Source organism: Triturus cristatus, chromosome 3_1, assembly GCF_964204655.1.
Source record: "Triturus cristatus chromosome 3_1, aTriCri1.1, whole genome shotgun sequence".
NCBI classification, from domain to species: domain Eukaryota; kingdom Metazoa; phylum Chordata; class Amphibia; order Caudata; family Salamandridae; genus Triturus; species Triturus cristatus.
The window spans coordinates 310,120,349-310,140,371 of record NC_140583.1 but is presented as its reverse complement, the minus strand read 5'-3'; the positions used below and the strand labels follow the sequence as shown (position 1 = coordinate 310,140,371).

The window sequence follows — 20,023 nt, the reverse complement described above, 5'->3', positions numbered from 1 at the left end:
GTCAATGATTTGTAGTAAAGCCGCTACAGCATCTGGTGGTAGCTTGTATTGTCGCATTCGTGGTAGCACCACTCCTGCCTTTAGCGTGACTCGATATGGTGTAATATTCATGCAACCAACATCAGTAGGGCCTTGTGCCCATAGATGTGTAGGTAAAGTCTGCAGTCGGGGATCCATGTCTCTAGATACATAGTGACCTTTAAAATCACGTAAAAACAACCTTACTCCTTCCGGAGAACAACATATTATGGCTCCTAGGGCTTTCAACGTTTTTATTCCTAACAAGTTTTCTGGACATGATTTAGTAAGCAATAGATCTGTAGTTCGGGTCAGAGGTCCTATCGTAAGTGGAAGAGGCTGTGACACTTCATTAACAATAGGTTTTCCTGAAAAACCAAGGGAAATATTCTGTGAGCCTGAGAGGGGTGCCCCTGGAACTTCACTACGTTTTATAGTTGTTCGACTTGCCCCTGTATCGAGTAAAAATTTTCTATCTTGACCTAATAATTTACTATGTACATAAGGTCCTTCTTGATCTACAGGAATCTCGATAAGGGGTAAGTCAACTTCCCTCTCTAGGCTAGTTCATGCGTAACGCTGATACTCGGGATATTCATACTGTGCGGTCTGATACATTTGTCGTGTTGTTGTCTGTGTGGCAGCAACAGGCAACGGTGGTGCAGCTGGCACAAACTGTATTGGCTGTTGTGCGGCTGGCATGGCCTGGGCATGCTGCGGAGCTCCTTGTTCATTCTGATCTTGTCTTAGTGGCCGTGATCTTTCTTGTGTTTTACCTATGGCGATATTATGTTTTAGCACTGGACAATCGTGTACGTAATGACCTGGCTTTTTACAATAATTGCATGTCCCTTTTACAGGTCCTGCTGAATCGGAATGTGTCATACCCTTTTTATGTCCTTCAGCTGGAACTGTCTGGGAAACTAGCATTTTCATTTTCGTGTCTTTCATGCGTCTGTGTTCATGTTCTTGTTCCTCTCTAATTCTATTGTGGTGGTACTGTAACATTTGTAACATTTGTGTTGGAGTGTTACCTTGCCAGGTACTCTCGAATTTTAATACTCTATTCTTTACTGGGGGCAGGGCATTTTCCACTAATTTTGTTACAAACAGATGCGGGTATGATTCGCTACTTGCTTTTATGTCACTATTTATACCAAAACATTTCTCGAATCGGGCATAGTAATCGCTAGTGTCTTCATCTTGCTTCTGTTTACAGGCTGAAATTGTACCCCAATCTTCCTTTTTCGTAGTTAATAAACGTGGCAGTACCTGTACTAGTAGACCTGGTAGTGCTTTAGTTTTGTCCCCAAGCCCCGAACCTGGACCTCGGGCCCTTTCTTCTGCTTCTAATGCTGACCATTCTATCTTTTGGTCACCTACCTCCCACTCTTTTTCCTTGAGTTTCTCATAAATGCCAGCAGGCATCAACACCTTTAATATTGTCATGATGTCGGGGTAGGTATACTCTCCCATGAGTAACATGTCTTTAATTTCTCGGTGAAAACCCGCTGGGTCTTTGTCATGACTGGGTACCACTTTCTTCATTTCTAACAATTCTATTTTCGATATGGGCGTATATACGAATACGCGTTTAAACTGATTGTCCTCGCCTTTTATTGGATGTACTTCTCGTAAGGGATTCTGTCTATCCAGGTGATACGTAGTTCTTTCCTTGACAGGCAATGAGACATGTTCTGAGCATACAAAAAGAATATACTGCTTTCTTGATACTAGAATTTCTTTAATTAATTTAGTACCTGGACCTCTCCATTTATTCATAAGCAATTCAGTCAATATGTCAGGTAAGGGACCAGGGTCCGAATGCTGACTCTGATATAGTATAATGAGTTGTTGAATCATATAAATCCCAGCTAACCTCTGCTCATCTGGGGTGAGATTCAAAAATGTGCGTACTACTGTCTCATCACTATATTTTCCGGGACTGTCCACCCAATGAACAGCTGCCCTTGCTAAATCTTGTTCATCCATAGAATCGAGAAAATGATAACCCCTTCGTTCTCGGAGTAGTTTGTCGGCGGTTTGGAACGAATGCTCGTTAGACCTTATGTTAATTATAGGTATTTGGAAATTCCTGTCATTATCTGGACATATTGGACGTATTTGGTCAGTATGCCATCTAGTCTGATTCCTATTACAAGATCTTCCTCTACCTACATAGGCTATGGTGTCCGACTGTCCTGCGGGCAGTCCTGACCCTTCTTCCTCGCTTTGCTCGAACTCGTCTGTCTCTAATCTCTCTTCGTGTAGGCGTTCTATTTCTTTACGGATCTTTCGGCACATGGCTATTATACAATTTTGCTTATCGTGTCTCCCTTCTGATATATTCTGGCTCCATTTTGTAAGAATTTTCATTGCTTCCGGATCTACCCCCGGTCGGTCTTGATTTCTGATCACACAGTTTATGAGGAAACGTAACAGTTCCCCCTGTATCTCTACTTTCTGGTATTCCATAGCTCTGTTAATACATTCTGGATCTCGCCCTGTTTGAACAAAATGATATATTTTATCTAGATGCGCAGTCATTCCTGGTAGCTTCGCTAAATACCCTGCGGCTCGTCTGATACGTAATGATGCCAGGATCATTTCGTCCTCTTTACCGAGCACCGGGTCATATCTACAATCTATAAGAAGTTCCTTAAGCGTACGATCACTTACGAATTTGGGTGTACGTGAATGCGCTGACTCTTGAAAAATAAGTTTATTTATTCTAGGTGGCGTAGAAAAAATATTGGTAGCACCTCCCGTGGCCCCGTCTGGGGCGTCGGGTGTGAAAGGATTCGTCGAACGTGACACAGCAACTATAGGCGTGGACTCAGCTATAGAAGTACCTGTAGGAACAGATGCAGAAACAGATGTGCTTGCCGGGACTTGTGACTCGATTTGTTGCTGTAGGGATACGGGTGCTGGATCTTGGCGTTGGACCTCCCTGGTATGTGGTCTACGTGGGGCGGAATTAGCATACTCGGGAGCTGCGTCATCTAAATATGAGGAAAGAAAAACATCCTCTGCGGTTCTAGGATGCCCCTTAGGATGTACCTTGATTGGGAATAATGGGGGTGGCAAGTCTTTCGGTATCTCTGGAGTAGCCTTAGGTAATCCTTCGGCCAGAAGGGGATACATACCATTCATAAGGGCATTTCTTTGTCTGTCTACTTGCTCTGATTTCACTCGGATACCTTCCTCAATTAATAGATTCTCTCGAACTTTGCTTGAACTTTCTTTACTCTTCTCTTCCTGTCTACGTGCTTTTTCTGTACGTCTATGAGATTCTTTACGCCATAACTCAACGGCGTCTTTCTGTGACTGTCTGACTTTCCTTTTCCATAACTCCTCCTCGACTTTCATGATGCACTCTGCATCCCAGGTCCCCGCTGTGGGCCACCTCTGACTTTCTGGTAATCCCTTGGTGTAGTCTACCCATAAATCAAGAAATAATATAGCGTCTAAGCCATGTTTGTGATACATAAAGTGCCCTGGAGTGTCCCTAGGAGGAATAGGGACGGCTTCTTCGAGAACCCCTTTTCTGGTAGTGATCTGTCTTAATTTCGAAAAGAGCGGCATATTGAGAACTGACCTTATACTTGATTTTGACCTGATACTTGAATTTGAACAGACTTAATACAATAAACACGATAATGAACAGTCATTCATACCACGATATACAGAACATACTTAAACACTTTAAACATTAAACATTAAACCTTTAACTGAAACAACAATGATGATCGTCTGCATAACTAAATCACCATGCTTAATTCTTGACACTTACTAGATACTTCGGAACACTTGATATACTGCTAAACAGTACAGATACACTGCTAAAACAGTGCAGACCGGATTTGTGTACCCAAACCCGTCTTGACCGGCACAACCTATGTGCACGTCAGAAATGCCTCCCCAGCAATGGTACTCACCGGGTAGCTTCGGAAACGGAAGGCCTCAGTAACTTGAACTTGAACCGGACTGGACTCGACTCGACTCGACTCGTCGGACACTGGGCTTGACTTCGGACTGGTGGGTCTCTGTATACCTCGGATCTTGCTCTCTCAGCTAGGCTCTGGTCGGGATACTTCGCACTTCTCACCGCCTCGTCTGGGTGTTGATCGCAGTCTCAGTCGCCCCCGCTTGACCGGAGGGAGATACAGGAAATCCTGCTGGTACGCGTTATTGTCCGTCCAGCTGTGGCAGGAGACCGGGCCTGCAACTCACCGCCGGCGCGTGAGATGAGAAAGTGTCCCTGTTCGGGCGCCATCTTGTGGTAAATAAAAATTCCTTTACCGGGACTGAATTTGATACAGAAACATTATAAAATAGCTCGGTAAAATGAGAGGCAGAATCCGTGATATTAGAGTTTCGGAATGGGCTTTATTCCAATAATCGATTATAATCGGATGCTTCAAGTTCCATCACCACGGGGGTTCAGGAAGTGAAGTACATACTTTATTGACAAGAAGTAACTTTTATAGTACATACATTATAATGAAGTGAATACAGTAGGCGTAACAATTGATAAGGACATTGACGTTTGGTCTGCGTAACCGAAAATGGGTGTAATAATGAGTAAAAAGAAACATGATTGGTTATGATGTAATACATAGGTGGATCTATAAGATAATACTTGGCATAGATGCGCGCGCAGCAGTATGACGTGTAATTGACGTGTAACTAGGGGGTGACGGGGACTTGACATTTAGCTCTATATGTGGAGACGAGAAGTCTGGGGGGTCAAGTCAACCTAATCCCAAATCATATCTAACATCCTATGTTTAAAGAACTATGTTATCCACAAAAGAAGGACTCTCGGACAGAATCTATTCTATACTGACTGTGCGTGCGTGGACAAGCGTCTAAGTGTCTACACTGAATGCGAGGGGGTAGGAATATTCCATGGTGACAGGGCTATGAATTACTTGCATGAGGACAGAGAAGTTGGGCCTTTTTGCTTGGTAACTGGAAGAATGTTTACTTAAACTACTAGGCAGGAATGCATCGGCTGAGGGGGAAGCAGATAATTCGAAGGTGAAATACAGTTCTTGGCAGAGAGTAGGCTGATGTCAGGCTTCGTGAGCCGCGCAGAGAATGAGACAAAGTTCATGGTCACAGATGCAGGCTCGGACTGGAGCTTTCAGAGGCAGAAGGCAAGAGGAGTTTTGATGACAGAATCAGGGCCTACTTGCCTGGACTGTAAAGTGGCATAAGTGAACCATATAAAGCCGGTGGCCTTTCATATTTAGGAATGGAATATCCGGCCTATTCATGGCGGATCTGTCAAAGGACATGTTGACGGTGGACGCACATGTGTTTGCGTCTTCATAACTGGAACTGGAGGGAAACATACATGTACTTGTGACATGCACATGGGACCGTTGGGGTCCAAGATAGGGGACATAACTGACCAGAAAAATCCATATTTCCACAATGCGGAAGGCAAGGCAACAGGGCCTTATCTCAACACACAAGAATGGGAAGAGATACTAGCAACCTACACACCAGACCATAAAGAGCCCCAATCCCTCGATCCATCTCCGGCAGTTAATAACACCAATAATCTCGGTAACACCCCTAAGGAGATAGAGCGGGTAAAAGAACAGAACACTGGAACTTGGGGCTCATTGCTAAATACAATCCAGCTAGCTGTAGAGGCCCTGCAATACCAATCAGAGAAAATGGAGCTACAACTCACCCTTCTCAATACACTGGCAGTTTTTACAGCCGGCATCGATGACAAGCTGGACAATTTGAACAACCAGATCAGGAGAGCACAAACTAGTACCTACCTGAGCTGCAATTGAAGCCAAGCTGTTGATAAACTAGCCACACTACCCTCAATGCTAACCGATCTAATAGGAGATCTGAGGAATCTACACAGAGGGAACGCAATACAGGAAACGGGCCCAACTAAATCTGAAGATGGAGTCTCTAGGTGCAAAGTATCCGGATCAGAGCCAACTGAACATCCCGCTCCCGCAAACGAGGAGATATCTCAGAGGGGACCGGCCCAACCCCCAAAACTTAACGCAAAACAAAGGCGGCAACAAAAAAGAAAAGGGTGCCAGCAAACATCCGAATTATCCACGACAAATTACTTTCTCATCTTCTTTGCCACAGAGGAAAAATCTTCGGCTAGCACAAACAATGCCCTTACCACAGAAGGGGTAGCCCACGCGCCCACTGACTCAACTCAACAGCAGAAAAAAGCAAACGATAGCCGGCCTAAGCAACAGGGGCAAAGGCCCCAAGGTTTAATGGCAAGTGATCAAACGGAACAAACAGATGCACAAGGTCCATCGGCAAGAGATCAAACGGAACAAACAGATGCACATAGAGATGTGGAAGTGATGACCAAACAGCTCACACAGCCAAGCGGCGCCAAGAACAACGAAACGAGGCCCTCCGACGATCAAGCGGGAGAACTAACATCGCCAAACAAGGAACCTCCTCTCCAGAGGGAAATACCCGTGGCGACAATCAATCAACATACATCAATAATAATGGCAACCAAGCATCCACTCAGGCTAAACTCTGAAGAGGGGGCCAGAGAAAGACCAACTGGCTCAACGCTAAGCTCAAACCTTGAAGTCCAAAGGAGAGCCACACCAATCATGACCATCCACTCTGCTCCAATTCAATCAGAGCACTCACAAGTAAATTGGCTATCTGAAACAGGAACAATACCAAAGCAAACAATCCCAACCAAAGTAATAACATTCATGGCCAATATGCCAGGCAAAGGCACTAACCTGGCACTTCACGAAGCGCACCCAGGTCAAGGTTCACTAGCTCGCCAGGAGGAAGGAAACAAAAAACAATCAACAGAGACCTTGGTTTTCTATCCAGAATATACGTCACAAGGGCAGCATGACACGCTAAATCGTGGCAACATTCTTAAACTTATGGAATGCATCCCCAACCTGGGGGGCATAAGCACTAAGGACTTGATCTCGGTCGAATTCCTACTCGCTACAAACTCAAACTCCCCAGAGGCGACCAAGACTACCTGGTGCTCTAGCAATGTCGCTGACTTAATTGCAGCAGAAGCAGCGCAATTTAAGATATGGGGCATCAAGCTAGTCCTTTCACAAAGACCAGCCTACCCCTCACCACTTCAGAGGAGGACAAGACCGGAATCAGAGACACAACAGGTAAATACCCTTAGCGTCCTTAGAGGCGCCTTGGGAAGCTCACCCAAAACAAGAGAGATCAGCCCCTGGCAGCGACCAATCGACAGGCCGAAGGAGATAGCCGGATTCGAGCCGGCACTTACAACGAGCCGGCGGGGCACAGCATTAAACGACTATCAGTCTCGGACTCTCACCGTCACTAAGTCCCCGCGAGGAAGTCCGCCAAATAAACACGCACACAGCCCCCGGGGACGCATAGTAGCTTGTGCAAGGGGAGTACCACATCAAAATCGAGCACTAACAAGAGAAATACTATCTCGCACGATCTTCACATGTCCTGAAGAGGCCTGACGCTACCAACAAATTAGCGACGAGAAAAAGGGAAGGTTATCAACCATAGGCATTTGTTCTTGGAACATACATGGCCTAAACTCAAAAATGGACGACCCGGATTTTCAAAAATACATCTCTTTATTCGACATAATAATGCTGCAAGAAACCTGGCTTACAACCACACAACATATCACAGGCTTCACTTGCTATTCTACAGCAGCGGTCAGAACTAACAGATTCGGTCATCAGTCTGGAGGCTTGGCTACATACATATCCACCACAACAATACCTTCGGCAGTCCTCATGGACTCATCCACATCCACAACGTTAACAGTGAAGATAAAAATACAGCTAGGCAACAAAGAAGAAGAGATATGCCTTGTCAACGCATACGTTCACCCCAAACACAGAGCCAAAGACTCTAACACAATTTGCAACCAATTGACGGAGTATGTCACTCAGATGGAAAAGCCTCTCATCCTCTTGACAGGGGACTTCAACCAAAACTTACTTGGTTCATCAGCAGAAGAAGAGGCTTTAGCTCTCAATAAAATCTACACCATACCACCACAAAGCTCCCCGCTACATAGGAGAAAATATCAAAATAACGCCTTACTTAAAGACCTGGAACATCAAAATCTTCGGGCCTTAAATGGAAGATTTCCGACTGACTCTCCTCCAGTAGAAACCTTCTACTCACAAACTGCTAGCTCTATTCTGGACTACACTTTTGCTAGTCTGGCATTATTTCCACACATCCGGGGGTTCAGAATGGGGGACAAGGGTGAAAGTGACCATCGTCCCCAGGAATGCCATCTGACATCTAAGACGCATACTGCAATTAAGCCAGACAATATGCTAGGGGAGATCTATTCGGTCAACCTGAAAAGGATCAAATGCACGCCAACTAACTCAACCACCTTGGCTGAAACTGCCCTTCTCATATATAACAAACACAAACCAGATGCAGATGGGCACATCTCCCACTGGGAGCAATACACAGAATTTTTGCTAAAAGAACTGGCAACTAAGAACGCCCCAAAAAGCAACCTCCATAAAGAAAATAGCAAAAGCAACTTAAAAAAAGGTCCGAGAGCTCAAGTAAGGTCACACAAAAGAACAGTCATCTTGACCTTACGGAAGCTAAGATCAGTCCCTAACAATGTACATCTTCGAGCAGAGCTGAGAAAACAAAGGGCTGAGCTCAATCGTATAAAATGGACCATAAAAAAAGATGCTGAAAATGAGGCATGGGCAAAATTACTATATGACACTAAAAGCAGCAATAGTGCCCGCTTCTGGCAATCAGTGAACAGGATCCTGCGTCCACAACATAAAGACCTAGGATCGCACATCGTGGAAGAGTCATGGATCAACTACCTCTACAGCCTCTTTAATGACCATCCGGAACACACAGGAGTACAAAGAGGTAACAACATAGAGGCAGACTCCACTACGCCAACGCCGGGATCTCTGATCAAGAGAGAGCAAGGCCAAACTAAAAACTACTTGGAGCTATCAGCCGCTCAGCAAATAGCTGTAATAAAAAAGCAGATTTGTAAGGGCAGGAAAGAAGGCGCGCCAGGACCCAATGGCATCCCGCCAGCCCTATTTAAGGAAAAAAACACAGAATGGGCAACCATTCTGCAACCGATATTCTCGGAAGTCAGACTCCTAAATAGAATCCCAGAATCTTGGAGAGGGTCGACGATCGTCCCTATATACAAAAAAGGCAACAAAATGGACCCCAACAACTATCGCCTAGTAGCCCTCCTTGATAATGAGGCAAAATACTTTGCGGGAACTATCCTAGAAGAGATTGTGCAATGGGCGGAAGCAAACCAGATCATTCCACTGAACCAGACCGGTTTCCGGAAAAACACAGGAACATCAACCAACATTCTGGCTATCTCCCTAATTATAGATGCTGCAAAAACTAAAAAACTTCCGCTGCACCTGTGCTACATCGACTTCAGTGCAGCATTTGACAACATCGAGAGAGGCAGACTTTGGGGGAAATTGGCGCAATGGGGCATACCACAGCCGACGCTCAACATGCTGAAGCTTCTCCACTCTGACACTTGGGTGCAAGTGAAGCTAGGAGGCGGCACACACTTGTCATCTAAGGTTTTAACCACCAAAGGCCTTAAGCAAGGGTGTGTGCTTGCCCCAATATTGTTTAATCTGTACATGGCGGACCTACCAAGTCTACTCAAAACATGCAACTCCCATTCCCCAAGACTGGGAGAAAAATCTCTGAGTAATCTTCTGTACGCGGATGACGTCGTACTACTCAGCCACACCTACATCGGCCTCCAGGAGCTTCTGATCCAAATGCATAGCTACGCAACGGAAAACAATCTAAAAATAAACCTGAGTATGACCCGAACCATGTCAATCAACACCAAGAACAAACATCAGAAGCCATGGGCCCTAGGTGGCCAAAAAATAGAGCCAGCGTCTGAGTACAAATACCTTGGAGTCATCTTCGACAGAGATGGTACATTTGCTCAGCATAAACAAGAAACAAAAAGGAGAGGGATTTGCATTGCCGTCTCATTGAAATACTTAGCCAACCATCTGACGGGGACAATTTTGACTCCTTACTTGAAGGTTATCCAGGCTAAACTACTCCCTTCCATCTGCTATGGCAGTGAGGCACTACGAGGAAGAGACTCTAAGAACCTGGACACAACCCAAACAAAAGCCTACAGAATAATGTTTTCGCTCCCACACTACACTTCGCCTGCCCAAGTAAGGCTGGAGTTTGGTTTGCTAAAACAAGACCTTGCCAGACAGGGAGCCTACATCATCTGCTGCCACAAACTCCGCTCGGCCACGGCTAACACCCTAAATTCGCTGCTATGGCAAGACATCCAAAGCAGGGACGAATCTCAAGCAAGATCTTACTTGAAGGCAGCCCTGGGGGTCACCAACCAATTTGCGACTTGGGATATGCAACTTGGGCATAACACGTTTAAAAAACTGGTTTGGAAAAACGTAAAATCTCTTTCCTTATTAGAGGACAAGGCCGCATTCACAAAAAGAAACCACGCATGGATGACCTTAAACTCATACAAAACACTGACGCCACAATCATACTTCAGTCAGGGCTATCCCAAGGCCATAAAACTGCGGTTTTTGAAACTCAGATTAGGGGTCTTGCCGAGTAGAGAGCATCTTTCACCATGGCTCAGGAGCAAAGGCCAAGAAGCCTGTCCGCTCTGTAATCAAGAAAAGGGCGATATTCTCCACCTGACTTGCCTCTGTGAAGAGCTTCAGCTAGCCCGCCAACACCTCCTAAAGGACCAGTTTAAGCAGTTAGGGACTAGCACTAGAAGGCAAGCAGTGCTTGCCTGCATGAACCCTGCAAATACGAAACTGAACTGCAGATATGTTAAGTTCCTTGCGATGACCGAGCACAGACTGTTAAACTCACTAAAACCGGCGATCAACTACACAGATAATAAGTAGGAGGTCATTAGGACGCCAAGGAACATGCTGCCCTGCATCAGGGAAAAAATGCTGCTGGACAATTACTCTGGGTCTTTTACTGTACGCTTTTAAAAATGATGATTATAATGAACAAACTTTTATGTTATTTTAAACTTTTGTAAAATGTTTGCACTGGTTTTAATTAACTATGCATAATAAACTTACCTTACCTTACCTTACCTGGCCCAGCAGTCGTCTCGGGTTACAGTATCCAGAGGGGGCGCCCTGTGCTCTTGTTTGAAGTTGGGACATCAGAAAGGTGTGGGTGGGGGCGATAAGTGCCCGTCAGCACAGTCCAGCACCATGATTCTTCGCCAGACAGATGAAAGCGCAGCCAGGGAATAAGAGGGCAGAGAGTACCAGGGTGGTGCCACACGATGCCCTATCCATGCACTTAGAGGCCACAGATAAGGGTGATAACAGGACACTTCTCAGACTGGGTATATTTCTAGGCAGTACTTAATTTGTGAAAGAAAGTGCCGGTGCCCGCAGCTCCGCTCAGAAGCCGGCGGAATTCAACATAGGCACGGGGAATACCAAGGCTGGTAGTCTCATCCACTACCACACACTCCCAGGCACTTTACTCGCTCTTACAAGTTTTTCAATTTGTGATGGTTTTGCAGCCTTTCCCTCCCTCAGTCTTTCCAATCTGTGCATATTTCCCCTTTCTTGCACCCAGTAAACATCTGACACGGGGAAATATGTGCCAGTTCAAAAATAAGTGCCGGTGGCACGCCCGGCTCAAATTAAGCACTGCTTTTAGCTTCTGTAAGGCACAAAACGGAAAGGTCCTGGCAACAAGCGCGTCAGATAGATGTTACTGGTAGATATTAGTGCGTCAGGCGGAGCTGGGACAGGTCCAAGACATGTTCCAACCTCGGTAGTAGTCAGTCATTGCAGCAGTCCGCTGCTTACTAGAAACGACTACGGTTTCTGCTGCTGAAGTGTCAAAAGCGTCGGCTTCTCAGATCTCCGCTCAACCATTAGTATGAATGCTTGGTTGGCAGCCTACGTGCCCTTTGCAACACAGATCCTGTTCGCTTATTTGATGTGCAAACGGATGTGCAGCTTTACCAGATTCTTCACCGCCGATGACACAACTATAAATTACCTCCCTCTCCCTTTAATTGCCTACAACTTGCACCGCATCCCTGTTTAAATTAAAGCCCACTGTTACAGTGCAACTAAAGCAAGCTGCAAAGATAGTGAGGAATCTTCCACCAGTGTGCAAAACGTGCCTTAAAGCTGGCTTTGTGCGAGTGGGCTTGGTGAAAATGGGTCCCCTGCTGTATCACACAAGACCAGTGCGTGAGGACACAACCTCCGCCCCGTACAGGAGTGTATATGACATGTATTGACGGGATAGGACCAGGAAACCAGCTGACAAACCTCGTTACCTGCAAAACTACCACTATTGACATTAATATTAAAACAAGGGTGGCCGCACGGCCGTGAAAGTTAAAGCGACGCGCACTCTTATGGAGGTGGGGCGGAGGGGATGCGCCTTTGAAACCTGACCCAAAACAGATGGCCCCTGCGCGCTGCTGCTGGCTCCCGAGAGCAAAGCGCTCTGGGAGTAAACATTTCCCAAAAAGCTGGGACATTCACACGCCTTTGGCCAATTGCGTGCTAAAGCCAGACGCAAAGGCCACTAGCGTGTCAGCACCACACGCACGAGCTTCCACTAAAGCTGAAGTGATTCCAAGAGGTCGATTTCCTAGAGCAGCGCATGCTCTAGGCTCGACCTAAAAATGGCGGGAAACTATTGAAATTACATTTTTAGATGTGACCTGGCATAGACACAGAATGCGTCACAAGTGTTGAGGCATGTGTTATATGTGCCAAAAGTGACAACGGGATGAAAACCGAGGCCATGCCTCTCCAGCCATGTGTTCTACCTGAAGGGCCATAGTCTAAACTGGCAATCAACTTCATAGGCCTGTTTAACACTTTACCATGGAGATCTAGGTTTGCCATAGTAGTAGTAGATTATTACAGCAAGTGGTGGGAGTAGACTTTATAGAAGAACCCAACATTGTTGCAGTCATACAATTTTTAAAGAAATTGTTTTTGAGGGAAGGATGTCCTAAAAAAAATTGTATCCAATAACTGGGTGCAGTTTGTCTCGTAGGAAATGAGAGAGGTTTTGCAGAACAATGTGATTGAGCACAAACGCATAGCATTGAATCACCCCCCCCCCGGCCAAAGGCCTACTATAGACAATGAATCACAGGTTGGTGGATTGCATTCAGTGGGCTTTTCAAAACAAGATTGAATTAAGTGAAGCAATAGAAAGCATGCTATGGTCTCATCAGTCACGTCCCAATTCAGTACAGGTTTGTATCCCTTTGAAATCATGAGGGGGCGGGTTCGAGCACCCAAACTATGTCCTGCATGGTTCAGAGAATTTCAACGTAAATCCGACAGAGCACAATCACTAGACAAGATCATGCTACCTGGGTTGAAATGTATCAAAACAAAACAATAAAAGGGTATGATGTTAGACAGAAGGTTAGGGAGGTGAGAAGCGAGATAGATCACAGTTGGTGACTGGGTACATGTGAAAGATCCTACTCACGTTGCTAAAGGGAAGTCCAAGTTCAGGTTTCCAGAAAGAGTTGAAGCCATTTCTAAGAATGCTGTTTGAATTATAGAACATGAATGGTGGAACTAAAGCAGAGTAGTGAAGGTGAAACAGAGAGTTGGAAGTGGTGAGGATGTGGATGTGTCATTTTCTGGCAGGAATCTGTCACATCCTGGTGGGAGTGTGGGTGTGCATCCCTGTCCCAAGCCATGTTTCCATAGATTTGCTTTAAGTGAAGTGAATTTTGCTGATCCAGTAGAACGGAGAAGCAAACGGGCGATGGTCAAACCTTCTAGATATCATAATGTATGGAAGTGCAAGCCTGTATATCTTTTGGGTGTTCATATTTAAAGGTTGGTATGGAGGTATTCATATATTTTTCCTTATTTGTTGGTGTATGTTAGTTATTGCCACTGCTCATGTATTTTGTAATGTATAAGGGGTAAGATATTGTGGTGATCTGATCCTTTCTAAACATTCCACAATCGAGATTCCAGTGCTAGGGAATGTGGAATGTAGAGCAAGGTATGTTCAGGTGGGGGTGCTATGTCTGGCAATTGCTGCCTGAAGCTAGAGAAGACGATCTATTGTATTTTTACATATTGTTTGGTAGTCTGGTTGTTTTTACACTACCCCACTTTGGCTGAGAGTGATTGTCTTATTCTGCCCGCTAGGTGTCGCTGCTGCAGCAGTGTGTAATCTCTTAACCAAGAGGTAATGGAAACTATTGCAATCCTCTCTTGCTCTCTAGCTCACTGTATTGATGTTTGTGTTGAGTTAGGATTATTGCATAGAATACCAGCACAAAATCAAATGTCTCTGGCTGCTTTCAGGCAGAGTAGAGTGAACACCTAATAACCAACGTCTGACCCACCACTGTATGACTGGGGGGAAACACCCATTACAACGACGGTCTTTTCACGCGCTGCCATCGCAACGTGACTTTAACATTGCAGGAGGCTTTACATCGCATGCTTTTAGAACGCATGCTACAACTGCGCAATTACTTTTACATCGCTAGCAATGACAACGCGTGTGCAAGATGATGGATTATGACAGATGCAAGATGACGCATCGAGGATTTTGATGGGTGGCTGGCACTATAGTGGATGGTGTAATGTCCGGCGCGCGCGAGGCGTTCTAGCCTTCCGCGCTGCCGGGGTGCACTAGCGCTGACGCCTGATGTCAGACGCTAGCGAATATAAATAAAGAGGCGTGGCCTCGGCGCGGCAGTCGGAGCCGCGTGTGTTAACTACAAAGTACCGGCTCCTGTGTGTTATTTAGCGCTACTGCGCAATCATGCAATCCATAGCGTTAGGAACGCTACAGATGGATGGATGAAGGATGGATGTATGGATGGAAGGATGAAAGGGTGGATGGATGGATGAAGGATGGATGTTTGGATGGAAGGATGAAAGTTTGGATGGAAGGATGAAAGAGTGGATGGATGAAGGATGGATGTATGGATGGAAGGATGAAAGGGTGGATGGATGAAGGATGGATGTAAGGATGAAAGGGTGGATGGATGATGGATGGAGGATGCGCGGGGGAAACAAAATCTCGGGGTGTGGGAGGGACAGAGGGGTGGGAACGGCTGCCCACACAAAAACCACTGGTTTCCCTGCAGCCTCGTATAGAGGCAAAAGAGAGAAAAATACGCCTTGTAATGGTAACGCGATGTCTTTGTATACGTAGTAATGCTTTGTTCCATAGGGGAAAACACATTTGAGATGAAACGGCATGCGGTGAAAAAACACGCGACATAATAGTAATTGCGATGTAGAAACGACGTGGTAAAAACACGCGTTGTAACCGTTTGCGATGTCGGATCATACATCCCTGAGAGAGTCAAGTGCTACCTTGGTTCCCAGTATATGGAAGGTTGCAGATTAATTACTTGTGAAGGGGTCACGTCCTTTTCGACTAATAGCCTACTTTCTTACAATTAGAAGTTTCTAAAATCAAAAGAATATAGTTCCCTAATCGTAAAACATCCTCCTGGGGCGCAGCAATGCACTGTGAATTTCTTATTTATTAAAATTCCATTTTGATCAGTTGTTATTTCTCTAAATCTGTTTCTTCGTTAGGTGACAATGGCTACTCCTGTGGTGGACACCAAAGGACTTGCGACACCTGGTCACCTCCAGGTCAATTTCAAAAAGATCCAGGTATGAAAAAGCGGAATCGATTTCTTAAAGCCATCCTGGATACAACCGCGTAAAATCCATCAATGCTGCTGAATCATTACAGTAGTGACATTAAATGTTTCTTTGTGTGTTAAAGATTTGACTTATTTCCCCTTTTTCAGTGTTTAGTGTTATATAGAGCTACACACACCTCAGTGCTATGGGGAGTGAAAAACCACGGGAAAAGACCCCAGCAATGTGCGGTAGAAAATATACAGTCCACACAACTTGCAGAACATGACCCTCCCTACAGGTCCCTCGAATCCCGCTATTGATGAATTTTCCCAGATTCGTATTTAGAAGCTGACATATCTAAATTCTCACTGACTATTTTCTCCCAACCTACTTAGCTTTCTCTCGGTGGAGACTACAATACCCACCCAGATTTCCCACCCAGACAGTCAAAAGATAGCTATGGCGCTTTATTTGGCTAGCCAGAGTACGAAACATACTGTATCCGAGGTGGGATTGCCAGGGTTTTCGGGCGAGTGGAGCAGCCCACACAGAACCAGCAGGGGATAGGCTGGCAAGGGGCAAACAAGTGTTGCAGGATGGGGGTTAAAACTAATGCCTTGATTGATGGGTGTGGCAGGCTGGGGGTTCAAGATCATGCTGGGAGTCTAGCTGACCCCTTTTCTTGCAGACCTTTGATCCAGTGAGTTTGACACCATTTCCCCATTCTCTCACCCCATTTCCTGGCTTCAGTGAAAGGATGGGGGAGTTTCTTCACTGTGTACATACTTATCCGGTGTGGGTTGTTTAGTTGAGTTATGTTTTTTGTGGTTTGGTGGTGGTGGGGGCTTGACAGTAACCTGAGGATGGGGGCAGGTGGCGAGTTTATCGGTTAGTAGGTTGGAGAATTATGTGGGCTAGGGGCTGCTTTTTGGGGGGCTCTCTAGGTTATAGTGACTATGGGCTGTTTGGGATGTTGGTAGATTAGGGTGGGACAGAGTAAGGTAAAGTAGTCTGTATTAGTGAGCAGATTTATACTGATGTTTACACTGTACAGTTTAACTCCATACTTACCCTAATAAAGTGGCCTTTTACATTCTTAAGAAGGCCTCTGTGGTTGTTGCTTCATCTCTTCAAAATGTAACTTCGTCCTTTTCTTGTCTCTTGCCTCCTCCCATAAAGGCTGATATAATGGGAAAGAAATCTTCCATGAGCTATAAACAACTATTTTAAATTGCACACACAAGGCTGTCGTACAATAAGAGAACTGTCATCCAATAGCTGCCATTGAGTGATATTGTGACATTACCCGCATGCCAACACTGATGGAAGATGTACTCTGGCTAAAACCAGGTACAACCTGATAATCCTGCTTTTTGTGCTTCTCTGCGTGCAGCTGACGAAGGAGCGCCAGGCAGTCACCGACAGAGACAACCTGCTGCTCTCCACCAGGCTGGCGGAAATCGGTCACTCCAAGGGGCGGGTGGACAACTGGAACAACTACGCTGAACGGAGGTAATGCAGGCCCTGCCTACATCATCACCATGCCCCTTGTCTGGACAGCTGAGACACCAGCTGTCATGGAAGGGTGGGTTGCTAGAGACCACAGCGTGCCATGCAAAGTGGAAACGACACCAAGGACCATGGGATGGAAGATGAAGGAACACGTATTCACACAGAAAATACAACATATAGTAAATGATATAAAAATGTTATGAAGAGTGCAACACTAACCACGAGGCTTATATTACTTAATTTATTGGAAATAGGAGAATTACTTGATGCACTCTTACAATCAACATGCAGATGTTCACATAGTGCCTTTGATATCAGGAAGACATGGCAATAGATTCAAAAGGAAGAGAATGCCTGATTGGTGTTACTAAAGAACTAAACAAATTAGTGCCAGCATAAATAGCAAACAATATATTTCCAAAGTCTGCTCACAGCATAGAGCAAAGTGCATAAAGCAAAATGAATGATCAAGTCCAAGATGTATAAAACTAACGTTATAGAATGGAAAATGTCTATCGCTTTATACAAACAATATACTTGATAGTGATCACACGTGTGCGAATCTATACAAGCCAAAGACTATTGCAGCAGTAGTTAGTGCCAAAAGTCCAGAATTCTGATTGTCTGAGTGAGTTTTAGAATTCCACAGAGGATGCTACTGGTATTTAATGTGTTCTGATGGCATCTTTGATCACTGATATATGCTCGTAAACTTACGTAAGGTAATCGTTTCAGGGCTTATTTTCACCATTATCCAAAAATACAAAAGACATGGTTATTATCACTTGGCCAAAGTATTTAAATGTTAATTTTAAGTATATACATTTTTATGAGAAATACACCCAGAGCGTCACAGACTCGAATACTTAAAACATTTGCTATTAAGTCTTCTTTAAATACTGCTTCCGGTCTTTAATTTAAATATTTTTGACAAAATTGGGCATGATGTGAACCACAAAATCTGTTTCGTTTACCTTGGCTTATTTTTAGAAACCGACAATATCGTTAGACAACTCATATGCTACACCTGATTCGCACTTTATTGCTCATTCCTGTAGATAAGCGATTTGTTATGGACACAGGAGCACATTTTACATTTGAGCGCTCCATCTCATGAAGATTTAGGAATATCCAGGCATTTGTCAGTCAGTCAATCAGTCAAATTTCTTTATTCGGCTGACTTGCAGCCATAAAAGGGTACATCAAAAATATATTTCTTTAAATTTAAAGTATAATACAGACAATATATAGTAGACTTCATAACAATCAAAACTCCTAATCAGGAATGTGACTGTGATAATTAAGTTAGTATTTCAAGAATTAACAGCCTGACATACAGACTGAGTATATTAAACTTTAAGACAACCCTCTCTCTATAAACCATAAAATCCGGTACAGATTAAAAAATCCTTTTACAACCAGATTCCGTAAGCAGACAGCTATGGATATATATCTATAGACCATTAAACATATATATTCATCATTTAAAAGCTGGAGGTGAAATAGGGTCGGCCGACACTTCCTTATATTTAAAATAGTTAATAGGGGGATAGTAAAATCCCGCCTCTGCTTGGTTTAAAGTTGACAAAAAACAGGAAGTGTAGCGTGTTCTGTGTGGATTCTGAATCACATGGACATAGATCCAACTTAGCATCACAGTAAGCTTTGCGAGGATAAGAAACCAAAAAGTGCGAAATGCCAAAACTAAATCTAATAAGATAAAATATTTTGACATGACAACAAATAGAAAGAGAGATAGAGCTCAACACTTGGAGACGGTACTAGGAGCAAATATTCGGAAACTCTCTTCTTACCTACCTCCAAATGCTCACTGGACAACTTTAAAAAAAGATAAAAGATCCTTTTTAAGCTGTATTTTTGGGGTCTTTACAATGCACTCTGGGTTGTAAAAACAGTCCACCATCTCCACTGTCTCCAGCTGCCTTTTTATATATTTAAACCAAGGTATCTTCTGCGTATAATCAAGTTTGAGACAGTCCAGTATAATTGCACGATTGAGGGCCGGCTCATCTTTTGCGCAAATTGAATGTCATAATAAAATTGGTGAGATGGGTCAAAGGGGGTCACACCAAGTTCATTATGACAAAAAGTAATAGGGAGACTACTTGGGACTGTTAATAAACGTCTCAAAAAGTTATTCTCAGTTGCTTGGAGAGGATCCGGATTGCAATATCTTCACACACCTGCCCCATACAGAATTACAGAACACGGAGGGGACCGTATAAATATTAATTATTGTGTCAATAGGTCTTGAGCCCAATTTCTTTATGAACCTAAACAACGCCTCCAGGTTTTGATTAAAACTACTGACCCTTGTTTCAACTAAATGGTGCCAATTACTTTTCTGGTCGAAAGGGATTCACAAGTAAGAAAAAGTTGGGACATAGAACATCCTTTCATTATTGATAAAACATGATTTTAAAAGGGAGGGAGATTTGCCTCTGACCATAGTGTAGGACTTGGCCATATTAGTCTTTAGGCCCAGTTCAGTCATAAAATCATTAAATCTAGTGACAAGCTTTTGCAGGTCTGGTTCTGGACATTAACACACAGTCATCAACATATAGTAATGCTGGGAGGTTTCTAGAGCCTATCTTAGAGACAGCAGCATGCCATTGATTGATATAGCTTTCTAGGTAGTTGATATAAAGGCAGAATAAGAAGTGGACTATTAAGCCTTCTTTAAAAACTGCTTCAGGTCTTTAATTTAAATATTTTTGACAAAATTGGGTATGATGTTAACCACAACATCTGTGTCGTTTACTTTGGCTTAT

The 20,023-nt window shown here is 44.2% G+C and overlaps 1 protein-coding gene across 1 annotated transcript in view; it reads left to right on the top strand.

Moving 5' to 3' along the window:
• LOC146860164 (uncharacterized) overlaps nt 1-20,023 on the top strand; it is a 125,444-nt gene that overhangs the window by 18,601 nt on the left and 86,820 nt on the right. The window contains exons 2-3 of the mRNA XM_085643999.1: nt 15,663-15,743; nt 17,110-17,228. Of these exons, the coding sequence (XP_085500125.1) occupies nt 15,663-15,743; nt 17,110-17,228 (200 nt within the window). The remainder of the gene's footprint in view (nt 1-15,662; nt 15,744-17,109; nt 17,229-20,023) is intronic.